The sequence below is a fragment of the Scyliorhinus torazame genome, chromosome 6 (assembly GCF_047496885.1).
Source record: "Scyliorhinus torazame isolate Kashiwa2021f chromosome 6, sScyTor2.1, whole genome shotgun sequence".
In the NCBI taxonomy this organism is placed as follows: domain Eukaryota; kingdom Metazoa; phylum Chordata; class Chondrichthyes; order Carcharhiniformes; family Scyliorhinidae; genus Scyliorhinus; species Scyliorhinus torazame.
Genome location: NC_092712.1, coordinates 114,523,642 through 114,543,494, shown reverse-complemented (window position 1 = coordinate 114,543,494; position 19,853 = coordinate 114,523,642). Strand labels below are relative to the sequence as shown.

The 19,853-nt window shown below is 43.3% G+C and overlaps 1 protein-coding gene across 1 annotated transcript in view; it reads right to left on the bottom strand.

The window, feature by feature from the left end:
• Nucleotides 1-19,853, bottom strand: part of akap9 (A kinase (PRKA) anchor protein 9) — a 395,737-nt gene that overhangs the window by 9,509 nt on the left and 366,375 nt on the right. Inside the window, 6 exon segments of the mRNA XM_072508693.1 lie at nucleotides 4,758-4,914; nucleotides 5,526-5,611; nucleotides 8,389-8,621; nucleotides 10,501-10,704; nucleotides 12,193-12,375; nucleotides 16,028-16,139. Of these exon segments, the coding sequence (XP_072364794.1) occupies nucleotides 4,758-4,914; nucleotides 5,526-5,611; nucleotides 8,389-8,621; nucleotides 10,501-10,704; nucleotides 12,193-12,375; nucleotides 16,028-16,139 (975 nt within the window).

Below are 19,853 nucleotides of genomic sequence, written 5' to 3'. Positions count from 1 at the left end.
AGCTATTACTGAAACATGGCTAAGGAAGGGGCAGGGCTGGCAGCTCAATGTTCTGGGGTACAGATGCTATAGGAAAGATAGAACAGGAGATAAGAGAGGAGGGGGGGTTGCGTTTTTGATTCGGGAGAATATCACGGCCGAATTGAGAGGCAATATATCCGAGGGTTTGCCCACTGAGTTTATGGGTAGAACTGAAAAATAAAGGAAAGATCACTTTAATAGGATTGTACTACAGCCTCCAAATAGTTAGCGGGAAATTGAGGAGCAAATATGTAATGAGATTACAGATGGCTGCAAGAAAAATAGGGTGGTAATAGTTGGGGACTTTAACTTTCCCCAATATTGACTGGGACAGCCATAGCATTAGGGGTTTGGGTGGAGAGAAATTTGTTGAGTGTATTCAGGAGGAATTTCGCATTCAGTATGTGGATGGCCCGACTAGAGAGAGGGTAAAACTTGACCTCCTCTTGAGAAATAAGGACGGGCAGGTGACAAGTGTTAGTGACGGATCACTTTGGGGCCAGTGATCATAATTACATTAGTTTTAACATAGCTATGGAGAATGATAGGTCTGGCCCAAAAGTTAAAATTCTAAATTGGGGCAAGGCCAATTTTGATGGTATTAGATAGGAACTTTCAAAAGTTGATTGGGGGAGTCTGTTGGCAGGCAAAGGGACAGCTGGTACGTAGGAGGCTTTCAAAAATGCGTTAACCAGGGTTCAGGTTAAGCACATTCCTTTTTGAGTGAAGAGCAAGTCTGGTAGAAGTAGGGAACCCTGGATGACTTGGGATATTGAGGCCCTGGTCAAAAAGGAGGAGGCAAATGACATGCATCGGCAGCTGGGATCAAGTGGTTCCCTTGAAGAGTATAGAGGTTGTCAGAGTAGAGTTAAGAGAGAAATCAGGGGGGCAAAAAGGGGACATAAGATTGCTTTGGCAGATAAGGCAAAGGGGAATCCAAAGAGCTTCTACAAATACATAAAGGGCAAAAGAGTAACACGGGAGAGAGTAGGGCCTCTTAAGGATAAACAAGGTCATCTATGTGCGGATCCACAAGAGATGGGCGAGATCCTAAATTAATATTTCTCATCGGTATTTACTGTTGAGAAAGGCATGGATGTTAGGGAACTTGGGGAAATGAATTAGTGATGTCTTGAGTATACATATTACAGAGAAGGTGGTGCTGAAGTCTTAAAGTGCATCAACGTAGATAAATCCCTGGGACCTGATGAAATGTATCCCAGGATGTTGTGGGAGGCTAAAGAGGAAATTGTGCCTTTGTTTAAGAAGGCTTGCAGCGAAAAGCCAGGAAACTACGCACCGGTGAGCCTAACGTCTGTGGTGGGTAAGTTGTTAGAAGACATTCAAAGGTACAGGATCTACAGGCATTTCGAGAGGCAAGGACTGATTAGGGACGGACAGCATGGCTTTATGAGTGGAAAATAATGTATCACAAATTTGTTTGAGTTTTTTTGAAGGGGTAACCAAGAAGATAGATGAGGGCAGTGCAGAAGTCTATATGGAACTTAGCAAGGCCTTTGACAATGTACCGCATGGTAGGTTGTTGCACAAGGTTAAATCTCAAGTGATCCAGGGTGCGGCAGCCAATTGGATACTAAATTGTTGACGACAGAAGACAAAGTGTGGTTGTAGAGGGTTGTTTTTCAAACTGGAGGCCTGTGACCAGCGGCGTGCCTCAGGGATCAGTGCTCGGTCCACTGTTATTGGTTATTTATATTACTTATTTGGAAGAGAATTTAGGAGGATTGGTTAGTAAGTTTGCAGATGATACCAAGATTGGTGGCATAGTGGACAGTGAAGAAGGTTATTTAGGATTGCAATGGGATCTTGATCAATTGGGCCAGTGGGCCGATGAATGGCAGATGGAGTTTAATTTAGATAAATGTGAGGTGATACATTTTTGTAGATCAAATCGGGGCAGGACCTACTCAGTTAATGGTAGGGAGTTGGGGAGAGTTATAGAACAAAGAGATCCAGGAGTACAGGTGCATTGCTCATTGAAAGTGGAGTCACAGGTGGACAGGGTGGTGAAGAAGGCATCTGGCATGCTTTGTTTCATTGGTCGGAACATTGAATACAGGAGTTGAGATGTTTTGCTGAAGTTGTACAAGACATTAGTAAGGCCACACTTGGTATACTGTGTACAGTTCTGGTCACCCTATTATAGAAAGGATATTATTAAACTAGAAAGAGTGCAGAAAAGATTTACTAGGATGTTACTGGAACTTGATGGTTTGAGATATAAGGGGAGACTGGATAGACTGGGACATTTTCCCCTGGAGCGTAGGAGGCTTAGGGGGGAATCTTATAGAGGTCTATAAAATAATGAGTGGCATAGATAAGGTAGATGATCAACATCTTTCCCAAAGGTAGGGGAGTCTAAAATTAGAGGGCATAGGTTTAAGGTAAGAAGGGAGAGAAACAAAAGGGTCCAGAGGGACAATGTTTCCACACAGAGGGTGGTGTCTTGAACGAGCTGTAAGAGGCAGTAGAAGAGGCGGGTACAATTTTGTCTTTTAAAAAAACATTTAGACAGTTATATGGGTAAGATGGGTATAGAGGGATATGGGCCAAATGCGGGCAATTGGGACTAGCTTAGTGATAATAACTGGGCAGCATGGACAAGTTGGGCCGAAGGGCCTGTTTTCATGCTCTATGATTCTAAGAAGGTGGCTCACGACCACCTTCTCAAGGAAATTTAGGAATGGGCAACAAATTGAGTCTGGAGAAGGGTGTGTAGATAGCCTGGGTCACATTGAGATCCAGAAAAGACGAGGTGTTGGGCGTTTTGAAAAATATTAAGGTGGATAAGTCCCCTGGGCCTGATGGGATCTATCCCAGAATACTGAAGGAGGCAAGAGAGGAAATTGCTGAGGTCTTGACAGAAATCTTTGGATCCTCACTGTCTTCGGGTGATGTCCCGGAGGACTGGAGAATAGCCAATGTTGTTCCTTTGTTTAAGAAGGGTAGCAAGGATAATCCAGGGAACTACAGGCCGGTGAGCCTTACGTCAGTGGTAGGGAAATTACTGGAGAGAATTCTTCGAGACAGGATCTACTCCCATTTGGAAGCAAGTGGTCGTATTAGCGAGAAGCAGCACAGTTTTGTGAAGGGGAGGTCGTGTCTCACTAACTTGATAAGAGTTTTTCAAGGAGGTCACAAAGATGATTGATGCAGGTAGGACATGGATGTTGTCTATATGGACTTCAGTAAGGCCAAGGTCCCTCATGGCAGTCTGGTACAAAAGGTGAAGTCACACGGGCTCAGGGGTGAGCTGGCAAGGTGGATACAGAACTGGCTAGGTCATAGAAGGCAGAGAGTAGCAATGGAAGGGTGCTTTTCTGATTGGAGGGCTGTGACTAGTGGTGTTCCGCAGGTATCAGTGCTGGGACCTTTGCTGTTCGTAGTATATATAAATGATTTGGAGGAAATGTAACTGGCCTGATTAGTAAGTTTGCGGATGACACAAAGGTTGGTGGAATTGTGGATAGCGATGAGGACCTTCAGAGGATGCAGCAGGATTTAGAGCGTTTGGAGACTTGGGCAGAGATATGGCAGATGGAGTTTAATCTGGACAAATGTGAGGTAATGCATTTTGGAAGGTCTAATACAGGTAGGGATTATACAGAGAATGGTAGAACCCTCAAGAGTATTGACAGTCAGAGGGATCTTGGTGTACAGGTCACTGAATGGGGCAACACAGGTGGACAAGGTAGTCAAGAAGGCATACGGCATGCTTGCCTTCATTGGCCGGGGCATTGAGTATAAAAATTGGCAAGTCATGTTGCAGCTGTATAGAACCTTATTTAGGCCACACTTGGAGTAGTGTTCAATTCTGGTCGCCACAGTGGCGTCTTTAGAGAGGGTGCAGAAGAGATTTTCCAGGATGTTGCCCGGTATGGAGGGCATTAGCTATGAGGAGAGGTTGAATAAACTTGATTTGTTCTCATTGGAACGAAGGAGGTTGAGGGGCGACCTGATAGAGGTCTACAAAATTGAGGGGCATAGGAAGAGTGGATAGTCAGAGACTTTTTCCCAGGGTAGAGGGGTCAATTACTAAGGGGCATAGGTTTAAGGAGCGAGGGGCAAGGTTTAGAGGAGATGTACGAGATAAGTTTTTTTTACACAGAGGGTAGTGGGTGCCTGGAGCGCGCTGCCAGAGGAGGTGGCGGAAGCAGAGAAGGTAGTAACATTTAAGGGGCATCTTGACAAATACATGAATAGGATGGGATTAGAGGGATATGGACCCCGGAAGTGTAGAAGATTTTAGTTTAGATGGGCAGCATGATCGGCGCAGGCTTGGAGGGCCGAAGGGCCTGTTTGTGTGCTGTACTTTTCTTTGTTCTTTGTTCTAAATGTTAGCTTAGTCAGCAATGCCCACACACACCCCGTGAAAGAATAAACTATAGAAAATGTAAATAACAGGCAGTAAACAAAACTTCAAAATAAGTTTATCTATATAACAGCAGTCACTACATTTTCAAATAGCAATGTGAGAGAGAAGGTGAGAAAGAGTTGCTTTGAGATATTTGAATAATGCACAGGGTGCAACTTAAAAGTAATTTATTCTTTTTTAAGTATTCAGATACGCTTAAACCAGGGAAATCTTTTCGAAATATTAATTATTTCTGAGGTTTCAGTAAATGATGGTAGTGACTGCTCTGGTTGGTTATACACTTCAACATTTCATATGTTACAATAACTATAAAAAACACTTTTTTATGTTAAAATGTTACCTGGGTTGAGAATTTGTGGCTGATCTGGGAGATTCTTGACCAGATCTTTGTCTACTTGTGCAGTGTCTACGATCTCCAAATAATTCTCTAGTCAGGCTGGACTCTAAAGACATGCTTCCAGAATGTAGGAAAGGAGAATCCACTCTTTGTTCATTAGCTAGATTTTATAAAACATTGAATGCATGAATAGAAGTGTTTGCCAATTTCACAGTACGTGATTCACAAACAAATGTATATGTTTGTGATTGAGTTCCCCTATTGAAAGCATTGCAATCATTTTATGAATTTACAGGGTGGTTTGCTTTGTTACCAGTTACCAGAAATGACAGACGTTGACGCAAAGTCTCTAGCGAAGATTGCCGTAACCTACAATCAAAGCTGTATGTTACTTGCAGAAGGGAGCGAGCTATTGATGGAGAGAGGAGGAGGAATTATGGGGCAAATCTTAAAAGTAATTTCAGACTCATTTTAAGTTCAATGCAATGCATTTTACAAACTAAACAAATGCATTATGCCAATTAAATACTCCAGTGTGTATTTTACAAACTACGTCTGTTCTTAATGTTATAGAGTTCATCATCAGGAGCAGAAATCCAAAGGCATTAATTTGGGATCAGTTTGTGGTCATTCTGTATAATTTCAAGTTGACAAAATTGCAAAAGTACCAACACTGCAAGATTTCAGTACATTAAAAGTAGAGATATCAATCTACAGAAGATTTTAACTTCAGCACTAACGTCATAGCTTCACTAGTGTTGGTGAGTTTACCTGAAACCTGACCATGACCGTTCCTGTTACCAGCCAAACCACTTGAACCAGTGGATCGCAGCCATCTTCGGACCAAGAATCTCAACCTGAAGAGGAGACAATAAAAAACAAAATGTCAAGAGTTGAACAAGCTTCACCTCATCAGAATAACATGAAAAAGTTATGTGACTTTAAAATATTTAACACTAACTTAATACTAGAATTGTGAAGAAATGATCAGAATACATTAGCTGATATTCAAACATTAAATCAAATAGATCAAATAGATCCAAATTTATGTTTGAATCAACAGAAAATGCTGAACATACTCAGCAGTTCTGGCAACTTCTATGCAGACAGAGTTAATGGGCTGAATTTTCCAGAGCTTGGGGTTGCAGCATTGGAGGTGGTGGAACTAGAAAAATGGCCAGGTACCATGTTGGAATGATTCTCTGATGCATTGCTGCTCCCGGAGAAATTTTCCAGGATGTGTTGGGAATTCTGCTTACTCCAGAAGCTGGCAGCCAATTATGCTAGTTAAAAGCTAAAAAAGGGCAATTTGCAGCTGCGCTAACCTTTTGCTGTCAGTGGAGCACCTCTGCCTTCCCGCACTAGTGCGGAGGCCGCCTGCTCAATGAAGAAGCCTGTCAAGCCACCAAAGCCAGAGGTCCGCAACCTACTGACAGGGCTGCAAGAAAGAAAGAATTTAATCTCAGTGAAACCTGATCCAGCGGAGATCCCCAACCATTCTGATGGATATAGCAGCCTAGATCTTGCTTATTTCCTTGCTGTGCACCCTCCAAGTCTCAGACTTGCCTCAGCAGTGCTCAACTTCCAAGGCGAGGTTGCCAATGCTCCAAAGCCTACAACAGTGAGCTCACCAAGCACAAGGTAGCCCATGAGGGGGATGCCTCCAGCAGATTGAGGAGCCTGTTCCGATACCGGTACATCCTCCATTTAGACCCGACATTGAAGTACTGAAGTCTGCAGAGAAATCCAGCCTAATGTTCCAGATAACTGTTTCTCTTGCCCAGGACTGCTAGATACTTCTGGCATTTCTCACTTCAGCAACCTCCAAATTTTATTTCGTATTTATGTCTGAATGTATTTAATTAGAAAATAAGATTTGTGCTTAAGTTTCATACTTGTTGTTTTCTAGAATGAAGTATGTAGTGATCTGTACATCTGTACATACATCTGCACATCCACCAGGCACTACAGCACAGATGTAACAGCCACAGCATCACTAGAGGGCAGCATCAGAGACGGGTATAAAGGGTCCAGCCCAAGGGAGGATCCGCCTCTTTCAGAAGCACAGGGCTAGTGAGCAGCAGCAGACAGAGACAGCTCAGCATAGGCAGCTTACCTTAGCTTCACTGGTCATACCACTTGACTGAATTATATCTAGTTAAGCTCTGGAAACAGAACGAACCCACTGAATAAAGTATTTGTGTTAACTGGAAGTCTACAATCTTTATTCAGACTGAGAGAATACCATCAAGTACTTCAGTAAAATCAATACATTTGTTCTTCCACCATTATTCAGCCGAGAATTTTGAAATAGCTTTGAAACCAATTTATAATTTGTTTGTCTCAAATAGCAGAACTGAACAGTTCATAGTTGTATACAATTTTAGTGTTATGGATTACAGCATTTCAAAACAAGTATCAACAAATTGTGCCCGTTTTGTGTGAATTTTGCGATTAAAGTGAAAAGATTTCCAGTGCTGGTGAATAATACATTTTCTACATTTGGCATATTATCCATTCGAGGACAGAATGAATATTTATAAGTGAGATACACGAACAGACAACAATTACATTAGTTATTTAGTATATTTTGATGGTCATAGGAGATTTTATTTCAACATCATTTATAGAAATGATACCCAATGACTCTAAGAAACACCCATATCACTAAAACAAATTGTTTTGTGCTGCTAGGGGGCAACATGGTGGTACAGTGGTTAGCACTGCTGCCTCACAGCGCCAGAGATTCGGGTTCAATTCCGGCCTCTGGTGGACTGTGAGAAGTTTACACTTTCTCTTCATGTTTGCATGGGTTTCCTCCAGGTGCTCTGGTTTTCTCCCACAGTCCAAAGATGTGTGGGTTAGTTGGATTGGCCAGGGCATTGAGTATATAAATTGACACGTCATGCTGCAGCTGTATAGAATCTTAGTTAGGCCACACTTGGAATACAGTGTTCAATTCTGGTCGCCAGACTACCAGAAGGATGTGGAGGCTTTGGAGAGGGTACAGAAGAGGTTTACCAGGAGGTTGCCTGGTATGGAGGGCATTAGCTGTGAGGAGAGGTTGGATAAACTTGGTTTGTTTTCAGTGGAACGACGGAGGTTGAGGAGTGACCTGATAGAAGTCAACAAAATTATGAGGGGCATGGACAGAGTGGATTGTCAGAAGCTTCTTCCCAGGATGGAAAAGCTAATTACTAGGGGACATAGTTTTAAGGTGCGAGGGGCAAAGTTTAGAGGAGATGGGCAAAGGAGTTTTTTTTTTTACACCGAGGGTAGTGGATGCCTGGAACGCGGTGCTGGAAGCAGGTACAATAGTGATGTTTAAGGGGCGTCTTGACAAATACATGAATACGATGGGAATAGAGGGATTCGGACCCCGAAAGTGTAGAAGGTTTTAGGTTAGACGGGCAGCATGGTTGGAGCAGGCTTGCTGTACTTTTCTCCGTTCTTTGTTTTACTCCCTTCTTAATACCAGGCAGCAAAACAAGGTATGCAGTTAGAATATTAAACCAGCACTACTGATGCCAATCAAACAATTATATATCTAAGCTGTAGGTCTGGGCAGAAACACCATTTTTCTACCAACCTAATTAGGTTCTGTAAACACCGGTTGCAATGTTCAATTGTTTACCTTGAGATTGCTATTGAGACCCTAACCACTGAGCGGAATCTGGTAAAACCTCTGGAACGATGGGTAATAATCTGTAAATTGGTGCCAGATAAGTTACCCCCCATTCTGGCTATAAATGAGAGGGTTGCCTGCTCGCATTCTTGAAATCCACCTAGTAGGAGTAACAGGTATTTCTTCTGGTAAATTAGAGCTTTTCGGAAACTCTCTGCCCGCAGATATTTTCCATATAGTCTCTGAAAGAGGAGAAAGATGTTCCTGTTAAGATATCAAATCTTATTTCTGTATGCTTCCTTCCAGCCATACATTGATATAGTCTATCTTTACAAGGCAATCTACAAATGATAGACTCCAGAGCAGTTCTTTAACCTCTTCAGGTTCCCGTTGAGGCCCTCTACAACTATTATGTAGGCAAATCCACAATAACTTGAGATATACCTACTGATACCATATTATAATGTTAACATGTTTGGGACTGGTTTAGCACAGTGGGCTAAATAGATGGCTTGCAATGCAGAACGCCAGCAGCGCGGGTTCAATTCCCGTATCGGCCTCCCCGAACAGGCGCCGGAATGTGGCGACTAGGGGCTTTTTACAGTAACTTCATTGAAGCCTACTTGTGACAATAAGCGGTTATTATTATTATTATTACATGGACAAAAGAGCTGAATGTCTGAAGTGAGGTGAGGTGAGAGTGACTGCCCTTCACACCAAGGCAGCATTTGACCAAGTATGGCATCAAAGAGCCCTAGCTAAACTGGAGTCAATGGGAATCAGGAGGAAATATTTCCGCTGGTTGGAGTCATACCAGGCACAAAGGAAGAAGGTTGTAGTGGTTGGTTGGAGGTAAATCACTGCAGGAGTTCCTCAGGGTAGTGTCCTAGGCCTAATCATCTTCTGCTGTTTCATCAATGGCCTCCCTTCTATCATAAGGGCAGAAGTGGGGATGTTTGCGGATGACTTCACAATGTTCAGCACCATTCACGACTCCTCAGAGAATGAATGAAGCAGTCCATGTCCAAATGCAGCAAGAACTGGACAATATCCAGGCTTGGTCTGACAAATGGCAAGTTACAATTGTGCTACACAAGTGCCAGACAAATGACCATTGAGACGATCTAACCACCACCCCATGACATTCATTGGCATGTTATATTTACTGAATCCCCCACAACCAACATCCTGGGGGGTTACCATTGACCAGAAACTGACTGGACTAGCCATATTGATACTGTGGCAGGTCAAAGGCTAGGAATCCTACGGTGAGTGACTCACCTCCTGACCCCCCCATCTACAAGGCACAAATCAGGAGTGTAATGGAATACTCTCCATTGCCTGGATGAGTGCAGTTCCAACAACACTCAAGAAGCTCAACGCAGGACAGCACAGTGGCGTAGTGGGTTAGCCCTGCAGCCTCACGATTCGATCCTGGCTCTGGGTCACTGTCTGTGTGGAGTTTGCACATTCTCCCCGTGTTTGCGTGGGTTTCGCCCCCACAACCCAAAGATGTGCAGGCTAGGTGGATTGGCCATGCTAAATTGCTCCTTAATTGGAAAATATTAATTGGGTACACTAAATTTATAATTTAAAAAAAGCTCAATGCCATCCAGGACAAAGCAGCCTCCGCTTGACTGCTCCTCCTTCTACAAAAATTCAAACCCTCCACCACCGATGAACAATGGCAGCCGTGTGTACCATCTACAAGATGCACTGCAGTAACTCACCAAAGTTCCTTAGACAGCGCCTTCCAAACCCATGACCGCTACCATCTAGAAGGACAAGAGCAGCAGATACCTGGGAACCCTATCACCTGAAGATTTCCCTCTAAGTCACTAACCACCCTGACTTGGAAATATACCGCCGTTCCTTCACTGTTGCTGGGGCAACATCCTGGAACTCCTTCGCTAACAGCACAGTGGGTGACCCTACACCTCAAGGACTGCAACAGTTCAAGGCGGCAACTCACCATGACTTTCTGAAGGGCAACTAGGGATGGGCAATAAAAGCTGGCCTAACCAGTGATGCCCACAGTCCAGAAATGAATTTTTAAAAAATCAACTTCAGTATGATAAATTATAACAGCAATCAACATATGTGCACTTTCAACTAACGTACCTTTACAGCAACAGTTTCAGAAACTGATCCAAGCAATTCTGTGTGCAAAGCATCATTTCTGGCTTCTGCCTTCATTTTAGATAGCTCTGCCTCTGCCAACTTTAGGGCCTTCTGCAGATTAGACTTTTCTTTTGCCCAAACTATTCTCTCTGATTTTATTAGGACATCAACACTGTCCTGGTCATCCAAATGCCTTCTTGATAACTGAAAAAAGAACACATATACAAAAACATATATACAATTAAGATCATAGAAGAAGAGTTTCTTGAAAAGTGACACTTTCCACATTGAAATGTTTTATGGTTTTAACTATATGATTTCTCAATCGAGCTTACCGCTAGTGGCAAACAAACAGCTGTACATATCTAGTTGAAAAGCAGTATAGAACTATTTATTCATCAAGTCACATAAATTTGAAAATATTTACAAATGTTATCAGTTCACACAGAGCTTGCCACAGAAACTCAGACTACAGTGCAAAGTGTAACATCAATTATGCATTTGATACGTTCTTAGACTGGACAGATTTCTATTGTGCTCCATTTGATGGAACACTGGAAAACACACAAGTGGAGGTTATCCCACCCTGTCACACATTTATTTGTTCGCATTTATTTCAATTTATCTCTAAACCTTGTTCAGATTATTTATATTCACATGTCCTAACTGCAAATTTGAAATTACAATGGAAAATTAAATCTAAACGTTCAGTGCATGGCTTGCAGTTGGGAAAAGAGTAAAGTTTTAAGGTATTCCAAATTATTTGGCTCTACACATGCAAGTTGCTCAAACAATCTGAACCGTACCGCTATGTTTCTCCTTTCCATTCAGAGAAAATCAAAATATTGATTCAACTACTTTAGGAATCATCAACTATACTTAATAGAGGCATACAAAATGATCAGGGGGTTGGATAGGGTGGACAGTGAGAGCCTTCTCCCGTGGATGGAAATGGCTGGCACGAGGGGACATAGCTTTAAACTGAGGGGTAATAGATATAGGACAGAGGTCAGAGGTAGGTTCTTTACGCAAAGAGTAGTGAGTCCGTGGAATGCCCTACCTGCTACAGTAGTGAACTCGCCAACATTGAGGGCATTTAAAAGTTTATTGGATAAACATATGGATGATAATGGTATAGTGTAGGTTAGATGGCTTTTGTTTCGGTGCAACATCGTGGGCCGAAGGGCCTGTACTGCGCTGTATTGTTCTATGTTCTATATCAAAACTGCATGTCAGTAAACTGAAGGAAATTAAATGCTTAGAAATTGTCTTTTCTTCAATTTTTGGAGTTAAGAGTAACCCATTAATTTTAACAGTTGCCGTCAGAATTACAACTGGAAATACTAGTGTCCATAAACCACATTTTCTGAGTTTAGAAAATCAGTATTTCACATTTTCATACAGTTGTGCTCTCAACATTCAGTACACCTTCAGGCTGAAGGACTATATAAATTTTAAGTTTTGAATTTAGAGCAAACTCAACCACACAAATTTTCTTTGAACATATTCAATATAAAAACCTCCCTCTTCATGATGGGGGGTTTGGGTAATCAAGTTCCGAGTAATTCAGTTAAGGCTACTATATTTGATGATGTTTTAAATTCATTATTAATCGCAATAGCTGCTGAACAGCACCATTGGACTTCAGTTTTTTAAAAAATTTCCATCAGTTTTCCTATTCATAACACCTACCTGATCGCTGCTCGAACTGCGTTGACGGTATTTTCGAACCTCTTCCTGCAATTTCAGTAGACTATTGTGAAGGTCATTCTTTTCTTCTGTGAGTCTGCTGACAAAGCCAGTCAGGTCTGCATTTTGCTTCAAAAGTCGCTGAGTGAGAGTGACAGTTGATCCACTAGAGGGAATTATTATGTTCTGCTGGAGAATCATACATTGAACACGGCTGTAATAATAGGTACTAATGTGAAAAGATTTTCAATGTTAAGAATTTTACATTCGGCAGACAAATAATATCAGTCTTTTGTTAACATATCTCTTCAACTGAATTTTCCACGTAATTCTATCCAAGAGAAAAATCATAGAAATATATAGCCATTTGGCCCATCCTATCAGTACTTTAAAACAGAGATGAGGAGGAATTTCTTCAGACTTGATGGGCCGAGTGGCCTAATTCTGCTCCTATGTTTTATGGCCAACAAACAGTAATTCAGCTTAATCCCACTTTCCGTGTCTTGGTCCCTAGTCTCACAGGTTACCCCACTTCAAATGTAGCTAAGTACTTTTAAAGTATGTGGAGGTGGCGGAACAGTCGTAATGTCTCTGAACTAGTAATCCAAAGGCTCAGGCTACTGTTCCGGGCTCAAATCTAACCACAACAGTTACTAAAATTCAATTAATGAATCTGGAATTTAAAAAGAAGCAAGCACGAATGATGACCATAAAACCATTGACTGTCGTAAAACCGTACACTAATGTCCTTCAAGGAAGGAAATCCACCATTCTTATCTGGTCTTATATGTGACTTCAGACCACTTCAAAATGCCCCTTGAAATGGCCTAGCAAGCCATTCAGTTGCAGGAGTTGAAACCAAATAAAGCACCCAGCCCTGTCAACCCTGCAAAATCCTCCTTACTAACATCGAGGGACTTGTGCCAAAAGTGGGAGGGCTGCCCCGCAGTCTAGTCAAGCAACAGCCCAACATAGTCATACTCACGGAATCATACCTTACAGATAATTTCCCAGACACAGAGGTGGCGGCACATTTGTATACAGTCCAGAGGGAATTACCCTTTACTACTCAACATCATCGCTTGACCCCAAGAAGTCACATGACATCAATTCAAACATGGACAAGGAAACCTGTTGCTGATGATTATTTCACATCACCCCCTTATCTAATGAATCAGTACTCCTTCATGTCAAATATCACTTGGAGGAAGCACTGAATTATGCTGAATTCAAGGGCATAGATGGTACTCTGGGTCCATTACTGTCTTTCACAAAGAGTGGCTAGCACCACTACTGACTGAGCCCGAAAGAACCAAAACTGCTAGACTGGGTCTGGGGCAGGTGGTGAGGGAACCAAGCTCCCATCCTCACAATGTACCTGTTGCAGATTAATCTGTCCATGACAGTATTGGTAAGAGTGAGCACGGCAGGCTCTTGTGAAGACGCAATCTCATCTTCACATTGAGGATACCTGCTAATGTGTTGTGTGGCACTTTCACCTTCTAAATGGGATAGATTTCAAACAGATCGAGCAACTCAAAACCAGGCATCCATCAGGCGTTGGGAGCCATCAGCAGCAGAATTGTATACAACTACAATATGCAATCTCATCGCCTGGCATATCCTCCACTCTTCCATTGCCATCAAACAGGAGGATCAAATCACATTTAAATGAGAGTACATGCCAGGACCAGCAGCAGGCATACGTGTTAACCTGGTGAAGCTACAACATAGGTCCTCTTGCATGCTAAACAGAGTCCTGCCACACCCAGTCGTGAATGGTGGTAGACAATTAAACAACAGATTGGGAGAAGTGGCTCCACAAATAGCCCTACCCACAGCAAATCAGGGCAAAAGAGAAGGCTGTAGCATTTGGAGCCATCTTCAGCCAGAAGTGCCAAATGGATGATTCATCTTGGCCTCCTTCAGAGGTTCCCAGCATCACAGATGTCAGTCTTCAGCCAATTTGATTAATTCCATGTGACATCAAGAAACAGCTGAAAGTTCTTAATACTGCAAGGACTAGACTCTCTGACAACATTCAGGAAATAGTACGTGGAAGATTTGTGCTCCAGAATTAGCCACTCCCCTAGCAAAGCTGTTCCAATACAGTTACAATACTGGCATCAATCCAGCAATGTGGAAACTTGCCCAGGAATAGCGGAGCAAGCCCCTTTATCCCTCAGGCCTGCTCCTCCATTCAATAAAATCATGTCTAATCTGATCTCAAGTTCACATTTCCATCTACTCCCTAAAACACTTTACCCCCCTTGCTTAGCAAGAATCTACCTACTTCTGCCGTAAATATATTTAAAGACACTGCTTCCACTGGCTTTTAAGGAAGACGACTCAACAATCTCAGAGAAAAAATGTCTCACATCTTCAATGGGCGATCCTTTATTTTTAAATAGTGACCCTAGTTCTAGATTCTCCCATGAGGGGAAACATCTTTTCCACATCCTCCTTGTCAAGACCCCTCAGAATCCAATCCAGCCAATTGCCACCCCATCATCCTACTCTCGGTCATCAACAAAGTGATGGAAAGTTGACAGAGCTATCAAGCGGCACTGATTCAGGTATAAGCTACTCACTGACACTCAGTTTGGGTTCCATCAAGGCCACTCAGCTCCTGACCTCCCTACAGCCTTGATCCAAACAAGGCCACTCAGCTCCTGACCTCTCTTCAGCCTTAATCCAAACAATGACAAAATAGCTGAAGTCAAGAGGTGAAGTGACCGCCCTTGACATCAAGACAGTACATGGTCAAGTGTGGCATTAAGGAGCCACACAGATGATGATGAGCACAAGAGGACAGTTGTGGTTGTTGGGGGTCAAGAATTTCAGTCCCTTGACATCACTGAAGTAGTCACAATACCTCAGAAATCTAAAACCCTCCCTCCTGCACCAATCTCTCAAGCCGCATATTCCATCAGCTGTATCTTCTATTTCTAAACTTGCTCGCACTAAGTAATTACTAGGAGAAATACAGAGATTACTAACTTTAAGATCCTGTCTTTCAATCTCTCTCCTAGCTCCCAAAACTCTCCCTCCAGGACTTCATCCCTCTTTCTGCCTATGACATTGTTGCCAAATAGGTAATTTCATTTTAATAAGAATGGCAGTTTCTAAATAATCAATGTGTTTAGCATATTGTAAACCACAGTAGTGGAAAATTGTTTGTGCTATTTACGTGGACACGTATGTTGTGCGAACAGCACCTGTGGCCACACTACCAACTGAAGGTAATTGCTGCTATTTCAATCAGATGATTTGTTGATAGAGGAAGATCCTTTTTGACTCAGAAAATAAAACATTAGTCACATCCTAAATTTAGAACTTACAATTTAAAGACTTACAGAAATATTTGATCTACCTTTGAATAATAAAGCACTATGTAACCTGCTGCAGTTTTTAATTAAACACTGATTAGTCAACAGTATTTTGAATTGGTGGCAAATTTATTTTGTCCACTTCCTGTGGGGAATCAGTTAGACTCCAAGTGGTGCCTTGGATGAGGAAGAAATAAGGAATTAATGTACAAGAACATTCAGGGTGTACACCTGCTGAAGTGTCCAAACAATTTCTTTATTAATTATCATCTTCTGTTACCCAAAGCTCAACAGTCAAATCTTAATTTATCCAAGCAGGGTTAAATAAGAAAAAAGGACCAATGGACACTTCTAAAGTCAAGCTATTTCTCATATTTTGTAGTATGTGAAAAAAGCCCCATTTTGTGCTTATGCTTCCAAACTCAGCAGTAGAAAAGTAACTGTTAGATCACAAAATTGAAAACAGAGAACAAAAAAAAAACTTGATCTTCAGAATAATTTAATCTCACCTCTGGTATAGGGGTTTGCAGCTGCTGTAACTGCAATGCAACATCCTGAATGTTATTCTGTAGCCAGATCAGGTCCTCATCATCTGTGGTTTCAGTGCTGTGCTGCATCCTGCTATGAATTAATAATGTATTTCAGCCAAAGAAAATGATAAAATATGTACAATTAACACATAACAGCAAGCCATGTTAATATTTCAATCTTTTAAATTTATTTTGCTTTCCCAGCATCACACAATAGTCCTTGTAAAAACACAAAATTCCTTCTTCAGGCCTGTCACTCAGATGACAGAAATGTCCACAGTCATTTAAAAAGTGTCTAGAAATTCTTAAACAATTACAAATATTAATTAAGCACATTAGTTAGCTCTATTCATACGAAAGAACATAGGTATTTAACAGCTCCACAGATAAACAAGATATAGTTCTCAATCTTTTAAAAATTGTATCTTTCAGAATGATCTTCACTACAGAAAATCAAAAACTGAACCTTTAAAACAAAATAAGCCTGTTGGTCACTGTTCGGAACAAGAGGAATTCATCAAGTAACTGTGAAAATTTTCAAATAAAATCTAAATGTTTGATTTTCGATTATTTGCCCTCAATGTTTACAGGGAGGGAACTGGGTGCGTGCTTTGAGGGTGGAGGGGGCAGATGAGATCCAGAAATCACAGGACTGCAGAGACCCTGCCGAATGTAATGGATGAACCTCACTCGTCTTTTATCATTCCATTTCCGCTCAATAGCCGGCTAGTTGGACAGTCAGCTGAGAGTGGCAGAGGGAAGCGAAGTCAGGCATGGTCAAAGGAACTCAACACAGCAATTAGGATGGAAGCAAAGATTGGGGGTTAGTGCAGAGAGAGGGCTTCTTGCACAACAATTGGGAGGGATGGGAGGAAACAAAGGTGAGGAAGGAGGATCTGTAAATCGTGCCAACATAAGGAGTGGCTGGGTGAGCAATCCCAACGCTCCTGGCTCACAAGCAGTGCTAGAACAAGCACAACTTGATCTCACTGTTCCTGTCTCCACTTAGTTGCAGAGCCCTGGGAAATCTGGCTGTCCAACTTTAAATTTAAATGGGGTTCCCAACTGCCCAAGTGGGAGCCTATTTAAATGTTAGCATGCTGGCTCGACAGTGGGATGCAGACACGTCATGCAGCCGGCACAACGTTAAAAAAAACGTTGATTTCGGCGTGAGAACAGCTGGTGAGTCAGTTTCAGCGGGAGCATTGCGGAAGTGGTTGCTGGGAGGTAAGTCAACCTTTAAAAGCACTTGTCTTTACAGGGGCAGGCCAGTCGATTTCGGCGTGAGAACAGCTGGTGAGTCAGTTTCAGCGGGAGCATTGCGGAAGTGGTTGCTGGGAGGTAAGTCTGTCCTTTAAAAGCACTTGTCTTTGCAGGGGCAGGCCAGTCGATTTCGGCGGGAGAACAGCTGGTGAGTCAGTTTCAGCGGGAGCATTGCGGAAGTGGCTGCTGGGAGGTAAGTCTGTCCTTTAAAAGCACTTGTCTTTGCAGGGGCAGGCCAGTCGATTTCGGCGGGAGAACAGCTGGTGAGTCAGTTTCAGCGGGAGCATTGCGGAAGTGGTTGCTGGGAGGTAAGTCTGTCCTTTAAAAGCACTTGTCTTTGCAGGGGCAGGCCAGTCGATTTCGGCGGGAGAACAGCTGGTGAGTCAGTTTCAGCGGGAGCATTGCGGAAGTGGCTGCTGGGAGGTAAGTCTGTCCTTTAAAAGCACTTGTCTTTGCAGGGGCAGGCCAGTCGATTTCGGCGGGAGAACAGCTGGTGAGTCAGTTTCAGCGGGAGCATTGCGGAAGTGGCTGCTGGGAGGTAAGTCTGTCCTTTAAAAGCACTTGTCTTTGCAGGGGCAGGCCAGTCGATTTCGGCGGGAGAACAGCTGGTGAGTCAGTTTCAGCGGGAGCATTGCGGAAGTGGCTGCTGGGAGGTAAGTCAACCTTTAAAAGCACTTGTCTTTGCAGGGGCAGGCCAGTCGATTTCGGCGTGGGAACAGCTGGTGAGTCAGTTTCAGCGGAAGTGGTTGCTGGGAGGTAAGTCTGTCCTTTAAAAGCACTTGTCTTTGCAGGGGCAGACCAGTCGATTTCGGCGGGAGTGGAGCTGGCTGGTTAGTCAATTTCAGCAGGAGCTGAGAATTTTTCTTTTTTTAAAAAATTAGTTTTTTAGGCGGGAACAGTAAGTCGACCCGCGGACGTCTGGGAAGACCCTCACCAATAAATTCTGGTGGAGAGGAAACCCGAGACACTACACGTGTAGTGTCTCCCACCCGCCCTCCTCCTCTAACCTAATAATAAAACCCATTGGTCTGAGGTAAGTACCATATTTTATTATATTATTATTATTTTTTATAAAAATTTAATTTAGTTGTTAGCCAGATCTTGGTAGAAAGTTAGAGGAATGGCAGGGAAGGGAGTGCAATGTTCCTCCTGCAGGATGTTTGAGGTGAGGGATGCAGTTAGTGTCCCTGCTGATTTTACCTGCAGGAAGTGCTGCCATCTCCAGCTCCTCCAAGACCGAGTTAGTGAACTGGAGCTGGAGTTGGAAGAACTTCGGATCATTCGGGAGGCAGAAGGGGTCATAGGTAGCAGCTTCAGGGAATTAGTTACACCAAAGATTGGAGATAGGTGGGTAACTGTAAGAGGGACTGGGAAAAAGCAGTCAGTGCAGGGATCCCCTGCGGTCGTTCCCCTGAGAAACAAGTATACCGCTTTGGATACTTGTGGGGGGGACGACTTACCAGGGGTAAGCCATGGGGTACGGGCCTCTGGCACGGAGTCTGTCCCTGTTGCTCAGAAGGGAAGGGGGGAGAGGAGCAGAGCATTAGTAATTGGGGACTCGATAGTCAGGGGCACAGATAGGAGATTTTGTGGGAGCGTGAGAGACTCACGTTTGGTATGTTGCCTCCCAGGTGCAAGGGTACGTGATGTCTCGGATCGTGTTTTCCGGGTCCTTAGGGGGGAGGGGGAGCAGCCCCAAGTCATGGTCCACATTGGCACTAACGACATAGGTAGGAAAGGGGACAAGGATGTCAGGCAGGCTTTCAGGGAGCTAGGATGGAAGCTCAGAACTAGAACAAACAGAGTTGTTATCTCTGGGTTGTTGCCCGTGCCACGTGATAGTGAGATGAGGAATAGGGAGAGAGAGCATTTAAACACGTGGCTACAGGGATGGTGCAGGCGGGAGGGATTCAGATTTCTGGATAACTGGGGCTCTTTCTGGGGAAGGTGGGACCTCTACAGACAGGATGGTCTACATCTGAACCTGAGGGGCACAAATATCCTGGGGGGGAGATTTGTTAGTGCTCTTTGGGGGGGGGGGGGGTTTAAACTAATGCAGCAGGGGCATGGGAACCTGGATTGTAGTTTTAGGGTAAGGGAGAATGAGAGTATAGAGGTCAGGAGCACAGATTTGACGTCGCAGGAGGGGGCCAGTGTTCAGGTAGGTGGTTTGAAGTGTGTCTACTTCAATGCCAGGAGTATACGAAACAAGGTAGGGGAACTGGCAGCATGGGTTGGTACCTGGGACTTCGATGTTGTGGCCATTTCGGAGACATGGATAGAGCAGGGACAGGAATGGATGTTGCAGGTTCCGGGGTTTAGGTGTTTTAGTAAGCTCAGAGAAGGAGGCAAAAGAGGGGGAGGTGTGGCACTGCTAGTCAAGAGCAGTATTACGGTGGCGGAGAGGATGCTAGATGGCGTCTCTTCTTCCGAGGTAGTATGGGCTGAAGTTAGAAACAGGAAAGGAGAGGTCACCCTGTTGGGAGTTTTTTATAGGCCTCCTAATAGTTCTAGGGATGTAGAGGAAAGGATGGCGAAGATG